Here is a 15,346-nt window from a genome sequence, read left to right as displayed (position 1 = left end):
GGCAAACGTAAGGAAGCTTGAATGACGAGGGAAATTGAGACTAGTCAAAAACAAGAAGGATGCATGGGACAGGTATAGACAGGTTTCACCAGGGCCCTGTACAACTGCAGAAGGACCTCTTTGCTTCGATATTCAACTCCTCTTGTTATGAAGGCCAACATGCCATTCACTTCTTCACTGCCTGCTGTACCTGCATGAATGCACTTTCAGTGACTGATAAACAAGGACACCCAGATCTCATTGTACTTCCTCTTTTCCTAACTTGATACCATTCAGGTAATAATCTGCCTTCCTGTTCTTGCAACCAAAGTGGTTAACCTCACATTTATTTACATTAAACTTCATTTGCCATGCATCTGCCCATTCGCCCAACCTGTCGAAGTCACCCTGCATCCTCCTCACAGTTCACATTGCCACCGAGCTCTGTGTCATCTGTAAATTTGCTAATGTTACTTTTAATCCCTTCATCCAAATCATTAATGTATATTGTAAATAGCTGCGGTCCCAGCACTGAGCCTTGTGGTGCCCCACTAGTCGGTGTCTGCCATTCTGAAAGGGACCCGTTAATCCCTACTCTGTTTTTCTGTCTGCCAACCAATTTTCTATCCATGTCAGCACTCTACCCCCAATACCATGTGCCCTAATTTTGCCCACTAATCTCCTATGTGGGACCTTATCCAAGGCTTTCTGAAAGTCCAGGTGCACTACATCCACGGGCTCTCCCTTGTCCATTTTCATTGTTACATCCTCAAAAAATTCCAGATTAGTCAAACCTGATTTTCCAGTCTACCTGCATGTTGAAATCTCCCATAACAACCGTAGCATTACCTTTGCGACATGCCAATTTTAACTCTTGATTCAACTTGCACCCGATATTCAGGCTCCTGTTTGGGGACCTGTAGATAACTCTCATTGGGGTATTTTTACCCTTACAATTCCTCAGTTCTATCCATACTACATCTCCTGATTCTATGTCACCCCTCGCAAGGGACGGAATTTCATTCCTCACCAACAGAGCTACCCCATCCCCACTGCCCACCTGTCTGTCTTTTTGATAGGATGTATAGCCTTGAATATTCAGTTCCCAGCCCTGGTCCTCTTGCAGCCACGTCTCTGTAATTCCTACAACTTCATACTTGCCAATTTCTAACTGAGCCTCAAGCTCATCCACTTTATTTCTCATACTTTGTGCATTCATATATAATACTTTTAATCCATTACTCCCCTCACCTTTCACATCGATTCCTATTTCACTTGGCCATAGTCTCCTGTCCCTTCCTGAGCTGTCTGCTCTGTTAATTCTGGTGTCTTTCTTAACTTTTCTTATACTCTCTTTACCTTTAACTCCAATTTGTCTCCTCCCCCCCCCCCCCCCCCCCCACTATTTAGTTTAAACCCACCCGTGTAGCAATGGCAAACCTGCCTGCCAGAATGCATGTTCCCCTCCTGTTAAGGTCCAACCCGTCCTTTTTGTATAAATCACCCTTCCCCCATAACAGATCACAGTAGTCTAAGAATCTAAATCCCTGCTTCCCGCACCAGCTCCTCAGCCACACATTCAAATCCCCTATCGCCCTGTTCCTGCCCTCACCAGCACGAGGAACTGGAAGCAAACTGGAAATAACCACCCTGAAGATCCTGCTTTACAGCCTTCTACTGAGTCTCTGAAGTCACGCTGCAGAAGGTCTTCTTCCCAACGTCATTTGTGCCGAAAAGACAATCCCAAAAGATTTTATAAATACATAAAAGGGAAAAGAGAGAGAGAGAGAGAGAGAGAGAGTGGGCCTCTCGGGAATAAAAGCGGTCACCTCAGTTTGGAACCACAGGAAATGGGCAAGGTCCTCAATGAGTATATCTTCTCTGTATTTTTTAAGGAGAAAAAACAGTAGGACGGAGGAAATTGGAGCAGTCGCTGGAAGTGTCATGAGCGCAGTCAGGGTTACTGTCGAGGAAGTACTGAAGGTACTGTCGTGTTTGAAGATAGACAAATCTCCGGGGCCTGAGCAGATATATCTGAGGACATTGCAGGAAACTAGAGAGTAAATTGTGGGGCTGGTTGAAATGTATGAGTGGTCCTTAAATACAGGAGTGGTGCCAGAGGATTGAAGGGTGGCAAATGTTGTGCCTCTTTCCTAGAAGGGGTGCAGGAAAAATGCTGGGAACTATAGGCCGGTGAGCTTAACATCTGCAGTTGGTAAGTTACTGGAGAGTACTCTGAGGGATAGGATATACAGGCATTTGGATGGGCAAGAAATGATTAGGGACAGTCAGTATGGTTTAGTACGCGGGAGGTCGTGTCTCACAAATCTGATTTGATTTTTTTGAAGACGCGAGCAAAAAGGTTGATGAAGGCAGAGCTGTAGATATTGTGTATATAGAGTTCAGTAAGGCGTTCGACAAGGTGCCGCATGGTAGGCTGCTCTGGAAGGATAGACAGGGCTGCCAACTCTCACGCTTTGAGCGTGAGGCTCACGCCCTCAAGCAAACTCTCACTCTGATCAGAAATTTCTCACGCTCAGTGGTGAGAAATTTTGTGATCAACGCAAATTTAAAAACTCGGATAAACTGCATGGTCCGCGGGTGTTGGAGAGCAGGGGCTGCGGGAGGGATGGGAGCAGAACCAGCAGCGGGAACAGATGCGGGGTGCCGGGACTTGCGAGTATTTGCGGCACTGTTGTGTTTGCAGCGCTGACGCTGCAGCTCCGGCCATGGAGCACTCCGGACAGTGCAAGAGTCCCGGGCCGCGGAGCCGTCGGAAGCGTTGTGCCGCTGCCGCAAGAGTCTCTGTGCCGAAGGGACAGACTCTCAAAGGGAGGTAGAGAGAGAGAGGGGAGGGAGACAGTGAGGGGGTGTGAGAGGAGAGGGGAAAGACAGAGGGGGCGTGAAGGGTGTGAGAGAGAGAAGAGGGAGAGGTAGGAGAGAGGGGGGAGAGTGAGGTGCGAGGGGGGGGGGGGGGAGTAAGAGAGGGAAGGAGAGGGTAGGAGAGAATGGAAGAGAGAGAGATGGGGAGAATGAGGTGAGAGAGGGAGAGGGGGGGGGAAGAGAGAAGAGAGGGAAAGTGAGGGGAGAGAGGAGAGAGTGGGGCGGGGAGAGAGAGGGTGGTTGAGGGAGAGAGGGGGAGAGTGAGGTGGGAGGGAGAGAGAGAGGGGATAGAGAGAGGGGAGAGAGGGGGGGGGGGCGGTAGAGGGGGATAGAGAGGCAGGGCTGCCAACTCCCATGCATTGAGCGTGAGAATCACGCATTTCACCAAATTCTCACGCTGATCACAAATTTCTCTCGCTCTGTTGCGAGAAATTCTGTGATCAACGAAAATTTCAAAACTCATATCAACTGCATGGGCCACGGGTGCTGGAAGCGGAAGCAGCGGCGGGGACAGATGCGTACGGGGAGCGGGGCTGGCGAGTGTTTGCCGGGCTGGCGAGTTGCTCACTGCAGCTCCGGCCATGGAGCAGCCTCAGTGCAAGAGTCCCGGGCCGTCGGAGGCGTCGAAGCGTTGCGCCACCGCCGTGAGAGTCTCTGTGCCGAATTCGCCCAGGTGACCGGCATGGATCAGGCTGCGGCTCGGTGCATCCTGGAGGACAACCAGTGGCTGCTGGAAGTAAGTACCAAGCACTGGGTAGATATGGTGGAAGATAGTGGACTTCAAATGGGGGTGGTTGGTGAAAACATCCTGCTTGCCTGCTAGATTTTCACTTACTGTAACTACAGGAAAAATGTTCCCGATGTTGGGGGCGCTCAGAACCATGGGTCACAGTTTAAGAATAAAGGGGGGGGGGGGCAGTTAGGACTGAGCTGAGAACAAACTTTTTTTACGCAGAGAGTTGTGAATCTGTGGAATTCTCTGCCACAGAAGGCAGTGCAGGCCAATTCACTGGATGTTTTCAAGAGAGTTACATTTAGTTCTTGGGGCTAACAACATCAAGGGATATGGGGAAAAAACAGGAAAGAGGTACTGATTTTAGATGAATAGCCATGATCATATTGAATGGCAGTGCTGGCTCGAAGGGCAGATGGCCTATTCCAGCATCTATTTTCTATGTTTCTATGCTTGTGTATGGCAATAAAAATCGATCACTTGATTTTGAAGCATTCATGCATGGTGGAGGTATAATGTAGTCAGAGTGATACAGTCTGAAAACGGGCCCTTCGGTGCAACTTGGCCACACCCGCCAACATGTCCCAGCTATGCTACCTGCTTTTGGTCCATACCTCCAAACCTGTCCTATCCATGTATCAGTCTAACTTTTTCTTAAATGTTGGGATGGTCCCTGCCACAACAACCTCCTCTGGCAGCTTGTTCCATACACCATCACCCTTTGTGTGGATAAAGTTACCCCTTAAAAAGTTACCTCTTAAAAATACTTCATACAAAAAACATTGAAATTATACTTTTACAGTGCACTAAAACATGATTTTAATACGTCAAATTTCAAAATGTTCCTACCCTAGGAGGGGAGACACCATTCTTCCACTCAGTTGCTCCACTCCCTCACCGGGTACCCCCAAGGCCAGTGATCAGTGATCGCACAGCCTCCCCCCTTTCAAAAACGCTCCAATCCAATTTAAAGCATATATATTGCATTCAAGTGTAAATTAAAAGACTCACTACAGTATGCACCATATTGCACAATTTCAAGCTCCACCCCTACCTCCACCCCACCCCACCCCCCCGGTCGCTATACTCCCTCGGGCTTGGTCTCTCGCAATTTCTCACTCCCAACTCTCACCCAATGTTGGCAGCCCTGGGATAGATCTCATGGGATTCAAGGAGAGATGGCTGAATGGATAGCAAATTAGCTCCATGGAAGGAAGCAGAGGGTGATGGTAGAAGGTTGCTTCTCAGAATGGAGGCCTGTGACTAGTGGTGTGCCACAGGGTTCGGTGCTGGGCCCATTCCTGTTTCTCATCTACATCAATGATTTGGATGAGAACATACAGGGTAGGATTAGCAAGTTTGCTGATGATACAAAAGTTAGTGGTTTTGCAGATAGTGAAGATGGTTGTGAACGATCGCAGCAGTATCTGGATCGATTGGCCAGGTGGCCAGAGGAATGGTTGATGGAATTTAATACAGAGAAGTGTGAGGTGTTGCATGTGGGACGCCGAACAAGGGCAGGAGCTACACAGTTAATGGTAGGCCTCTGGGTAGTGTTGTGGAGCAGAGGGATTTAGGAATACAGGTGCATGGTTCCATGAAGGTCGAGTCGCAGGTAGATAAGGTGGTTAAAAAAAGGCTATTGGTACTTTGGCCTTCATAAGTCAGAGTATGGGAAGTTGGGAGGTCATGTTGCAGTTGTATAAGACTTGGTGAGACCACATTTAGAGTATTGTGTTCAGTTCTGGGCACCATGTTATAGAAAGATATTGTCAAGCTTGAAAGGGCTCAGAAAAGATTTACGAGGATGTTGCCAGGACTAGAGGGTGCGAGCTATAGGGAGAGGTTGAGTAGGCTAGGCCTCTATTCCATGGAGCGTAGGAGGATGTGGGGAGATCTTATAGACCTATACGAAATCATGAGAGGAATAGATGCACAGAGTCTTTTACCCAGTGTAGAGAAATCGAGGACCAGAGGACATAGGTTCAAGGTGAAGGGGGAAAGATATAATAGGAATCCGAGAGGTGACTTTTTCCACTTAAACGGTGGTGGGTGTATGGAACAAGCTGCCAGAGGAGATAGTTGAGGCTGGGACTATCCCATTTTTTAAGAAACAGTTGGACAGGTAAATGGATAGGACTGTCTGAAGAAGGGTTTCGGCCCAAAACGTTGCCTATTTCCTTTGTTCCATAGATGCTGCTGCACCCGCTGAGTTTCTCCAGCTTTTTTTTGTGTACCATGGATAGGACAGGTTATGGATCAAGCGCAGGCAAGTGGGCCTAGTAAAGCTGGGATATTGTTGGCTGGTGTGGGTGAGTTGGGCCGAAGGGCCTGTTTCCACACTGTGTTACTCTATGTAATTATATGTAGGCATAGACAGGGTAGACAGTCAGAACCTTTTTCAATGAAGGAAATGTCAAATACTAGAGGGCATAGCTTTAAGGTGAGAGGGACAAAGATTTTATTTTACACATTTGGTGAATGCCAGGAATGTGCTGCCAGGCTTCGTGTTGGAGGCAGAAATGAAAGTATAATTCAAGAGGCTTTTAGATGGGAACATGAATATGCAGGGAATGGAAGGATATGCGGCTCAGTGGAAGAGTTGCTGCCTTGGAGCGCCAGAAACCCGGGTTCGATCCTGACTGTACAGTCTGTACATTCTCCGTGACCATGTGGACTTCCTCTGGGTGCTCTACTTTCCTCCCACATCCCAGACATGCAAATTTGTAGGTTAATTTCAGTACGGAGGTGGCCGTTCCAGGGTTCCCAAGCCGCTGTGAGGACTCTCCCGACGCCGGAGCACCACCACCCGGCGAGAACGGCCAGGAACATCGGGCCTCCGTAGAGGCAACTGTGGAGGCCTCAATAGGCCCGACTGAACTGGGGTTGGGGACTGGACTTTGTGCCTTACCTCATGGTGGGTGGGGGGATGTTATTTGTGTTTAAGACTCTCATTGGTGTTATGTCTGTATTTTTTTTGTGTGCTGCAAAATGGCAAAAAGCATTTCACTTCATTACACCTTGGTGTATGTGAATGTGACTAATAAAAACCGTTGAATACTTTGAATAATTGGTCTTCTGTAAATTGGTCCTAGTGTGTTGGGTGTGAAATTTGGATAACATAGAACTAGTGTAAGGTGATTGTTGGTCGGTGTGGACGTAGAGTGTCGTGGATACTCTTTCCCCCACTATTATCTAAATGGTGGCCGATTAGGAAAAGGGGAGATGCAGCGAGACCTGGGTGTCATGGTACACCAGTCATTGAAAGTAGGCATGCAGGTGCAGCAGGCAGTGAAGAAAGCGAATGATATGTTAGCTTTCATAGCAAAAGGATTTTAGTATAGGAGCAGGGAGGTTCTACTGCAGTTGTACAGGATCTTGGTGAGACCACACCTGGAGTATTGCGTACAGTTTTGGTCTCCAAATCTGAGGAAGGACATTATTGCCATAGAGGGAGTGCAGAGAAGGTTCACCAGACTGATTCCTGGAATGTCAGGACTGTTATGAAGAAAGACTGGATAGACTTGGTTTATACTCGCTAGAATTTAGGAGATTGAGAGGGGATCTTATAGAAACTTACAAAATTCTGAAGGGGTTGGACAGGCTAGATGCAGGAAGATTTGTTCCCGATGTTGGGGAAGTCCAGGACAAGGGATCACAGCTTAAGGATAAGGGGGAAATCCTTTAAAACCGAGATGAGAAAAACTTTTTTCACAGAGAGTGGTGAATCTCTGGAACTCTCTGCCACAGAGGGTAGTTGAAGCCAGTTCATTGGCTATATTTAAGAGGGAGTTAGATGTGGCCCTTGTGGCTAAGGAAATCAGAGAAGGCAGGTACGGGATACTGTTGGATGATCAGCCATGATCATATTGAATGGCGGTGCAGGCTCGAAGGGCCGAATGGCCTACTCCTGCACCTAATTTCTATGTTTCCATGCTGTATCTCTAAACAAAACTTAAAAATCTAGATGGGTGGATCAGGTGCAGTCAGAGGAACTTGGCATCATAATGGACAAGGACATTGAGGGCTCAGGGCCTGCTCCTGCTCACCAGGTGCTCTATATTCTATTTCTGTATCTATTTACTTCCTTATGAAATTAATTACAACAAGAATTTCAGGAACAGCTCAACTCCAATCTTTCTCCTCATAAAAATGAGATGTAAACAACCTGCCACCATCTGCTGAATGCTTTGAAGCTCATAGTGGGAAAGGCATAGAATCATACAACATGTTGGTGGGGGACACCAACAACATTGCCTGGCCAGGCCGACCGTCCAACTTTGACCCAGTGGCACCGCCAGGACACCCAGACATTTACGGCCAAGTTAACATTCTACATTAACAACTTTGGGTGTGAATTAAATGGCACTAGAACATGCCCATTCTTGTGTACTGCCTTAGTGTAATCTACTATCCCTACACTCTTACACTTGAGTATGATCATAGTAACAGTTTGATTGAACCGATTGCAAGAAAGAAATGTCACTGCAGCTAGTTACACTTTGACAATAAATTACGGATACAGGCCAAACTTGCCCATGCCGACCAAAGTATTCCATCTAAGCTCGTCCCATTTGCTCATCTGATGTAATGTTTTCTTGTCTTGCTAAGACAGTACTCATGGATATTTAACTCGGACCACCCAGTCAGACTTGGCAATGACAAACAAATTGCGTGAGAAGGGTGCTACAATACCTGCACTGCCTTTGCCTCCAGCAAAGGGCTTGCCGGTGGCAGCAGGTCGCTTCATTGTCTTCTGATTTGGAGGCTTTTGATTTGTTGACTGGTTCGCTGGCGGCTTCTGGTTAGGATTCTTAGCAAGTGGTACCTTCTGCATTTTCCGTTTGGGGATGGCCTTGCGTGGGAAGGGTTGCTGTGGGCTGGGATGCTTGGGGCTCAGCCGGACTTTGTGTGGGCTCGGGCGCCTGGGTCTGGGCCTGTGGGGACTGGTCCGCCTTGGGCTTGACCGTGACCTGTGGGGGCTGGTTCTTCTGGGACTGGACCTGGATCGGTGTGGGCTGGTTCGTCTGGGACTGGACCTGGATCGGTATGGGCTGATGCGCCTGGGGCTCATTCGTCTCGGGCTCGAGCGTCTCGGACTGCTTCTGTGAGGGCTCATTCGACGTGGGCTCAAATGCATCGGGCTTATCCGTGCTGAACTGAAGGAAGCAGCAGCCTGGTCTGCGGCCACTGTTTCTTTCTCTTTCTTGACAAGGTCCTCTCTGTAGGTGAATTAAAAAAAGTGACTTTACAAGAATTATGTATTGAAACTTCTCATGAAATCTGATTTTTCACAAATTTAACAGCACAAGATGTCATAACAGCACATTTATATAGTCAACATCAAACCAGGACGGTGCTTTCAGTCATTGTAGGGCTCTTTAGAATTTTGTATAACTGAGGGGCCAGGTAAAAGTACATAGCTCACTAATAAGTGGCATCCCAGATAGACAGGGAGCTGAAGGCAGCTTTTGGCACGTTTCCATCATTGGTCAGGGAACTAAGCGTAGGAGACACAGGTCTGAATGAAAGATACCAAATGGATACAGGTCCTTCAGCCCACCCAGTCCATGCCGAACATTAATCACCTGTTCACGCTTGCTAAGAATGTTAGCATTCATAGCAAAAGGATTTGAGTATAGGAGCAGGGAGGTTCTACTGCAGTTGTACAGGGTCTTGGTGAGACCACACCTGGAGTATTGCGTACAGATTTCGTCTCCTAATCTGAGGAAAGACATTCTTGCCATAGAGCGAGTACAGAGGGTTCACCAGACTGATTCCTGGGATGTCAGGACTTTCATATGAAGAAAGACTGGATAGACTCGGCTTGTACTCGCTAGAATTTAGAAGATTGAGGGGGGATCTTATAGAAACTTACAAAATTCTTAAGGGGTAGGCTAGATGCAGGAAGATTGTTCCCGATGTTGGGGAAGTCCAGAACAAGGGGTCACAGTTTAAGGATAAGAGGGAAATCTTTTAGGACCGAGATGAGGAAAACATTTTTCACACAGTGGTGAATCTCTGGAATTCTCTGCCACAGAAGGTAGTTGAGGCCAGTTCATTGGCTATATTTAAGAGGGAGTTAGATGTGGCCCTTGTGGCTAAAGGGATCAGGGGGTATGGAGAGAAGGTAGGTACAGGATACTGAGTTGAATGATCAGCCATGATCATATTGAATGGCGGTGCAGGCTCGAAGGGCCGAATGGCCTACTCCTGCACCTATTTTCTATGTCTATTTTTATGTCTAGTCCTACGTTATCACACTTTCACATCCATTCCCTACACACTAGGAGCAAAATACAGAGGCTAATTAATCTAATAATCCGCACGTCTTTGGGATGTGGGAGGAAACCCCTGTAGTCAGAGAGTATGTGCGAACTCCACACAGACTGCACCCGAGGGCAGGATCAAACCTAGATCTCTGGTGATGGGCGACAGCACCTGTACCCATCGGGTTACATTGCTCTTGACACCAGATACTGGAGACGTAAGGAAAAACCAAAATGCTGGAGGAAATGAGCGAGTCAGATAACCTACAAATTTTCATGTCTTTGGGATGTGGACCTGCACCCAGAGGAAACCCACGTGGTCACGGAAAACGTACAGACTGCGCTGTCAGGTTTGAACCCGGGTTTCTGGTGCGTTAGGGCAGCTGGATCAGTTCCTGTGGATTGGAGGGTAGCTAATACTATCCCACTTTGATAAGGTTCCACATAGGATATTCGTGGGCAAAATTAGCATATGATATTGGGGGTAGGGTACTGACATGGATAGGGAACCTTACTGTCTCGTCCCCTTCCTTAACCCTTGAGCTGTCTCCTCCCACCCTCCTATCTGCCTGCCCTCGGGCTCCCCCTCCTTCCCTTTTCCTTCCTTCTCCCCCCCCACCCCCCGTCAGTCTGAAGAAGGGTTTCGACCCGAAACGTTGCCTATAAACGCTGCACCCGCTGAGTTTCTCCAGCAATTTTGTGTACCTTGGATAGGGAACCGGTTGGCAGACAGGAAACAAAGAGTAGGGATTAACGGAATGGCAGGCAGTGACTAGTTGGATTACGCTAGGTCTAGGTCAACAGCTATTTACAATATACATTAATGATTTAGATGAAGGAATTAAAAGTAGCATTAGCAAATTTGCAATTGCCACAAAGCTGGGTGGCAGTGTGAACTGTGAAGCGGATGCTATTAGGATGCAGAGAGACTTGGACAAGTTGTGTGAGTGTGCAGATGCAGTATAATGTGGATAATGTGAGGTTATCCACTTTGGTGGCAGGAACAGGAAGGCAAATTATTATTTGAATGGCGTCAGGTTAGGGAAAGAGGAAGTACCACGAGACCTGGGTGTCCATGCATATCAGTCACTGAAAGTAAGCGTGCAGGTACAGCAGGCAGTGAAGGAAGCTAATGGCATGTTGGCCTTCATAACGGAGTTGAGTATAAGAGCAAAGAGATCGTTCTGCAATTGTACAGGGCCCTCACGAGACCACACCTGGGGTAGTGTGTGCAGTTTTGGTCTCGTAATTTGAGGAAGGACATTCTTGCTATTGAGGCAGTGCAGCATACGTTTACTAGGTTAATTCCCGGGATGGCGGGACTCTCATATGATGAAAGAATGGAGCGACTGAGCTTGTATTCACTGGAATTTAGAAGAATGAGATCTTATAAAACAATATACAATTATTAAGGAATTGGACACACTAGATGCAGGAAACATGTTCCCGATGTTGGGTGAGTCCAGAACCAGGGGCCACAGTTTAAGAATAAGGGGTAGGCCATTTAGAACTGAGATGAGGAAAAACCTTTTCACCCAAAGGGTTGTGAATTTGTGGAAATCTCTGCCTTAGAAGGCAGTGGAAGCCGATTCACTGGATGCATTCAAAAGGGAGTTAGATAGAGCTCTTAGGGCCAGTGGAATGAAGGGGTATGGGGAAAACGCAGGAACTGGGTACTGATTGTAGATGATCAACCATGATGACATGGAATGGTGGTGTTGGCTCGAGGGGCCGACTAGCCTACTCCTGCACCTATTGTCTATGTAACTCTACCATTGTGGCCCGAAGGGCCTGTTCTTGTGCTGTACTGTTCTATGTTCTAATGCAGACTTCCCATCACTTGCAACACAAAAACCACCTCACCAGCACAATAGTCAACTCCATCTCAAAAAGCTATTAAAAATATAAAAGTTCAAGATTCAAATGGCCCCATCCCCATGCGAGCACCCGAGAAAAACAAAAAAGTATTATATTTAATAAAATGCAACATACTTAATCGGAGGAATTGAATCCGGGTTCCAGTCTGGATATCTGCAACAGACAACAATGTGAACGTTAGGAGTGACCATAACCACTGCATGCATCACAATGACAATCCTACATTATTTGTGCAAATTATTATTATTCAGCTCCCACCCGGCCCCATTTTGGCACTGAAGTGTAGGAACTGAAGGAGATTCACATTAGGCAGGAAATGGTGTTGGGTAGACTGAAGGCTGAAAAATCCCCAGGGCCTGGTGGTCTGCATCAAAGGGTACTTAAGGAGGTGGCTCTAGAAATCGTGGACGCATTGGTGATCATTTTCCAATGATCTATAGATTTGGGACCAGTTCAAGTGGACTGGAGGGTTGTTAATGCTATCCCACTTTTGTAAAAGATGAGCTAGCGGCACATTTGGATAGCAGTAACAGGATTGGTTCGCGTCAGCATGCATTTACGAAGGGGGAAATCATGCTTGACTAATCTGGAATTTTATGAGGGTGTAACTAGGAAAATGGACAAGAGAGCCAGTGGATGTAGTGTATCTGGACTTTCAGAAAGCCTTTGATAAGGTCTTACGTAGGAGATTAATGGACAAAATTAGGGCACATGGTATTGGGGGTAAGTACTGACATGGACAGAAAATTGTTTGGCAGATAGGAAACAGAGTAGGGATTAACGGGTCCCATTCAGAATGACAGGCAGTGACTAGTGGGGTACTGGAAGGCTAGATACTGGGACTGCAGCTATTTACAAAATACATTAATGATTTAGATGAAGCGGTTAAAAGTAACATTAGCAAATTTGCAGATGACACAAAGCTGGGTGGCAGTGTGAACGGTGAGGAGGGTGCTATGAGGATGCAGGGTGACTTGAGACAGTTTGGGCGAGTGGGCAGATGCAGTTTAATGCAGATAAATGTGAGGTTATCCACTTTGATGGCAAGAACAGGAAGACAGATTATTATCTGAATGATGTCAAGTTAGGAAATGGGGAAGTACGAGATCTGGGTGCCCTTGTACATCAGTCACTGAGAGTAAGCATGCAGGTACAGAAGGCAGTGAAGAAAGGTTGGCCTTCAAAACAAAAGTTGAGTATAGAAGCAAAGAGCTCCTTCTGCATTTGTAGAGCCCTGGTGAAACCACACCTGGAGCAGCATGTGCAGTTTTGATCTCAAAATTTGAGGAAGGACATTCTTGCTATTGAGGGAGTGCAGCGTAGGTTCACGAGGTTAATTCCCAGGATGGCGGGACTGCCATATGTTGAAAGAATGGAGCAACAGGACTTGTATACACTGGAATTTAGAAGGATGAGAGGATATCTTATAGAAACATATACTATTAAGGGATTGGACACACTTGAGGCAGGAAACATGTTTCCGATGTTGGGGCGAGTCCAGGACCAGGGGCCACAGTTTAAGAATATGGGGTAGGCCATTTAGAACGGAGACGTGGAAACACTTTTTCACCCAGAGAGTTGTGAATCTGTGGAATTCTCTGCCTCCAAAGGCATTGGAGGCCAATTCACTGGATGCATTCGAAAGAAAGTTAGATAGAGCTTTTAGGGCAGGTGGAATCAAGAGGTATGGGGAAAAGGCAGGAACTGGGTACTGATTGTAGATGATCAACCATGATAACATTGAATGATGGTGTTGGCTCGAGGGCCCGACTAGCCTATTCCTGCACCTATTGTCTATGTATCTATGTAACTCTACCATTGTGGCCCGAAGGGCCTGTTCTTGTGCTGTATTTTCTATGTTCGAATGCAGACTTCCCATCACTTGCAACACAAAATCCTCCTCACCAGCACAATAGTCAACTCCATCTCAAAAAGCTATAAAAAATATAAAAATTCAAGATTCAAATGGCCCCATCCCCATGCGAGCACCCGAGAAAATCAAAAAAGGACTACATTTAATAAAATGCAACATACTTATTAATCTGAGGAATTGAATCCGGGTTCCAGTCTGGATATCTGCAACAGACAACAATGTGAACGTTAGTAGTGACCATAACCACTGCATGCATCACAATGACAATCCTACATTATTTGTGCAAAATATTATTATTCAGCTCCCACCCGGCCCCATTTTGGCACTGAAGTGTAGGAACTGAAGATTCACATTAGGCAAGAAATGGTGTTGGGTAGACTGAAGGCTGACAAATCCCCAGGGCCTAGTGGTCTGCATCCCAGGGTACTTAAGGAGTTGGCTCTAGAAATCGTGGACGCATTGGTGATCATTTTCCAATGATCTATAGACTCAGGATCAGTTCCTGTGGACTGGAGGGTGGCTAATGTCATCCCACTTTTTAAAAAAGGAGAGAGAAAACAGTGAATTATACACCAGTTAGCCTGACATCGGTGGTGGGGAAGATGCTGGAGTCAATGATAAAAGATGAAGTAGCAGCACATTTGGATAGCAGTAACAGGATCGGTCCGTGTCTGCATGGATCTGCGAAGGGGAAATCATGCTTGACTAATCTTCTGGAATTTTTTGAAGATGTAACTAGGAAAATGGACAAGGGAGAGCCAGTGGATGTAGTGTACCTGGACTTTCTGAAAGCATTTGATAAGGTCCCACATAGGAGATTAGTGGGCAAATTTAGAGCACATGGTATTGGGAATAGAGTGCTGAAATGGATAGAAAATTGGTTGCCAGACAGGAAACAGAGTAGGGATTAACAGGTCCCTTTCAGAATGGCAGGCAGTGACTAGTGGCGTACGCAAAGCTCGGTGCTAGGACCACAGCTATTTACGATATTCATTAATGATTTAGATGAAGGGATTAAAAGTAACACTAGCAAATTTGCACATGACACAAAGCTGGGTGGCAGTGTGATCTGAGAGGAGGATGCTATGAGGATGCAGGGTGACTTGGACATGTTGGGTGAGTGGGCAGATGCAGTTTAATGTAGATAAATGTGAAGTTATCTACTTTGATGACAAGAACAGAAAGGCAGATTATCATCTGAATGATGTCAAATTAGGTAAAGGGGATGTACAACAAAATCTGGCTGTACTTGTTTATCAGTTACTGAAAGTAAGCATGCAGGTACAGCAGGCAGTAAAGAAAGCTAATGGCATACAAAAAAGCTGGAGAAACTCAGCGGGTGCAGCAGCATCCATGGAGCGAAGGAAATAGGCAACGTTTCGGGCCAAAACCCTTCTTCAGACATGATGGCATGTTGGCCCTCATAACAAGAGTTGAATAATAGGATCCAACAATTGTACAGAGTATGGAGGGAATTGTACAGGGTATGGAGAGAAGGCTGGGATGGGATACTGAGTTGGATGATCAGCCATGATTATATCGAATGGCGGTGCAGGCTCGAAGGGCCGAATGGCCTACTCTTGCACCTATTTTCTATGTTTCTATGCTACAGGGCCCTGGTGAGACCATACCTAGAGTAGTGTGTGCAGTTTTGGTCTCCAAATTTAAGGAAGGACATTCTTGCTATTGAGGGAGTGCAGCGAAGGTTCACCAAGTTAATTCCCGGGATGG

General features: G+C 46.6%; 1 protein-coding gene across 1 annotated transcript in view; it reads right to left on the bottom strand.

The window, feature by feature from the left end:
• The window catches only part of znf638 (zinc finger protein 638), a 123,203-nt gene that overhangs the window by 63,329 nt on the left and 44,528 nt on the right, over positions 1-15,346 (bottom strand). The window contains exons 5-7 of the mRNA XM_055666018.1: positions 13,777-13,818; positions 11,857-11,895; positions 8,291-8,817 (exon numbers count right to left, since the gene is read on the bottom strand). Coding sequence (XP_055521993.1) covers positions 8,291-8,817; positions 11,857-11,895; positions 13,777-13,818 — 608 coding nt within the window. The remainder of the gene's footprint in view (positions 1-8,290; positions 8,818-11,856; positions 11,896-13,776; positions 13,819-15,346) is intronic.

This window comes from Leucoraja erinacea, unplaced genomic scaffold (assembly GCF_028641065.1).
Source record: "Leucoraja erinacea ecotype New England unplaced genomic scaffold, Leri_hhj_1 Leri_172S, whole genome shotgun sequence".
NCBI lineage: Eukaryota > Metazoa > Chordata > Chondrichthyes > Rajiformes > Rajidae > Leucoraja > Leucoraja erinaceus.
Note: the sequence above shows the minus strand (reverse complement) of the source record. Positions and strands in the feature narration are given on the sequence as shown.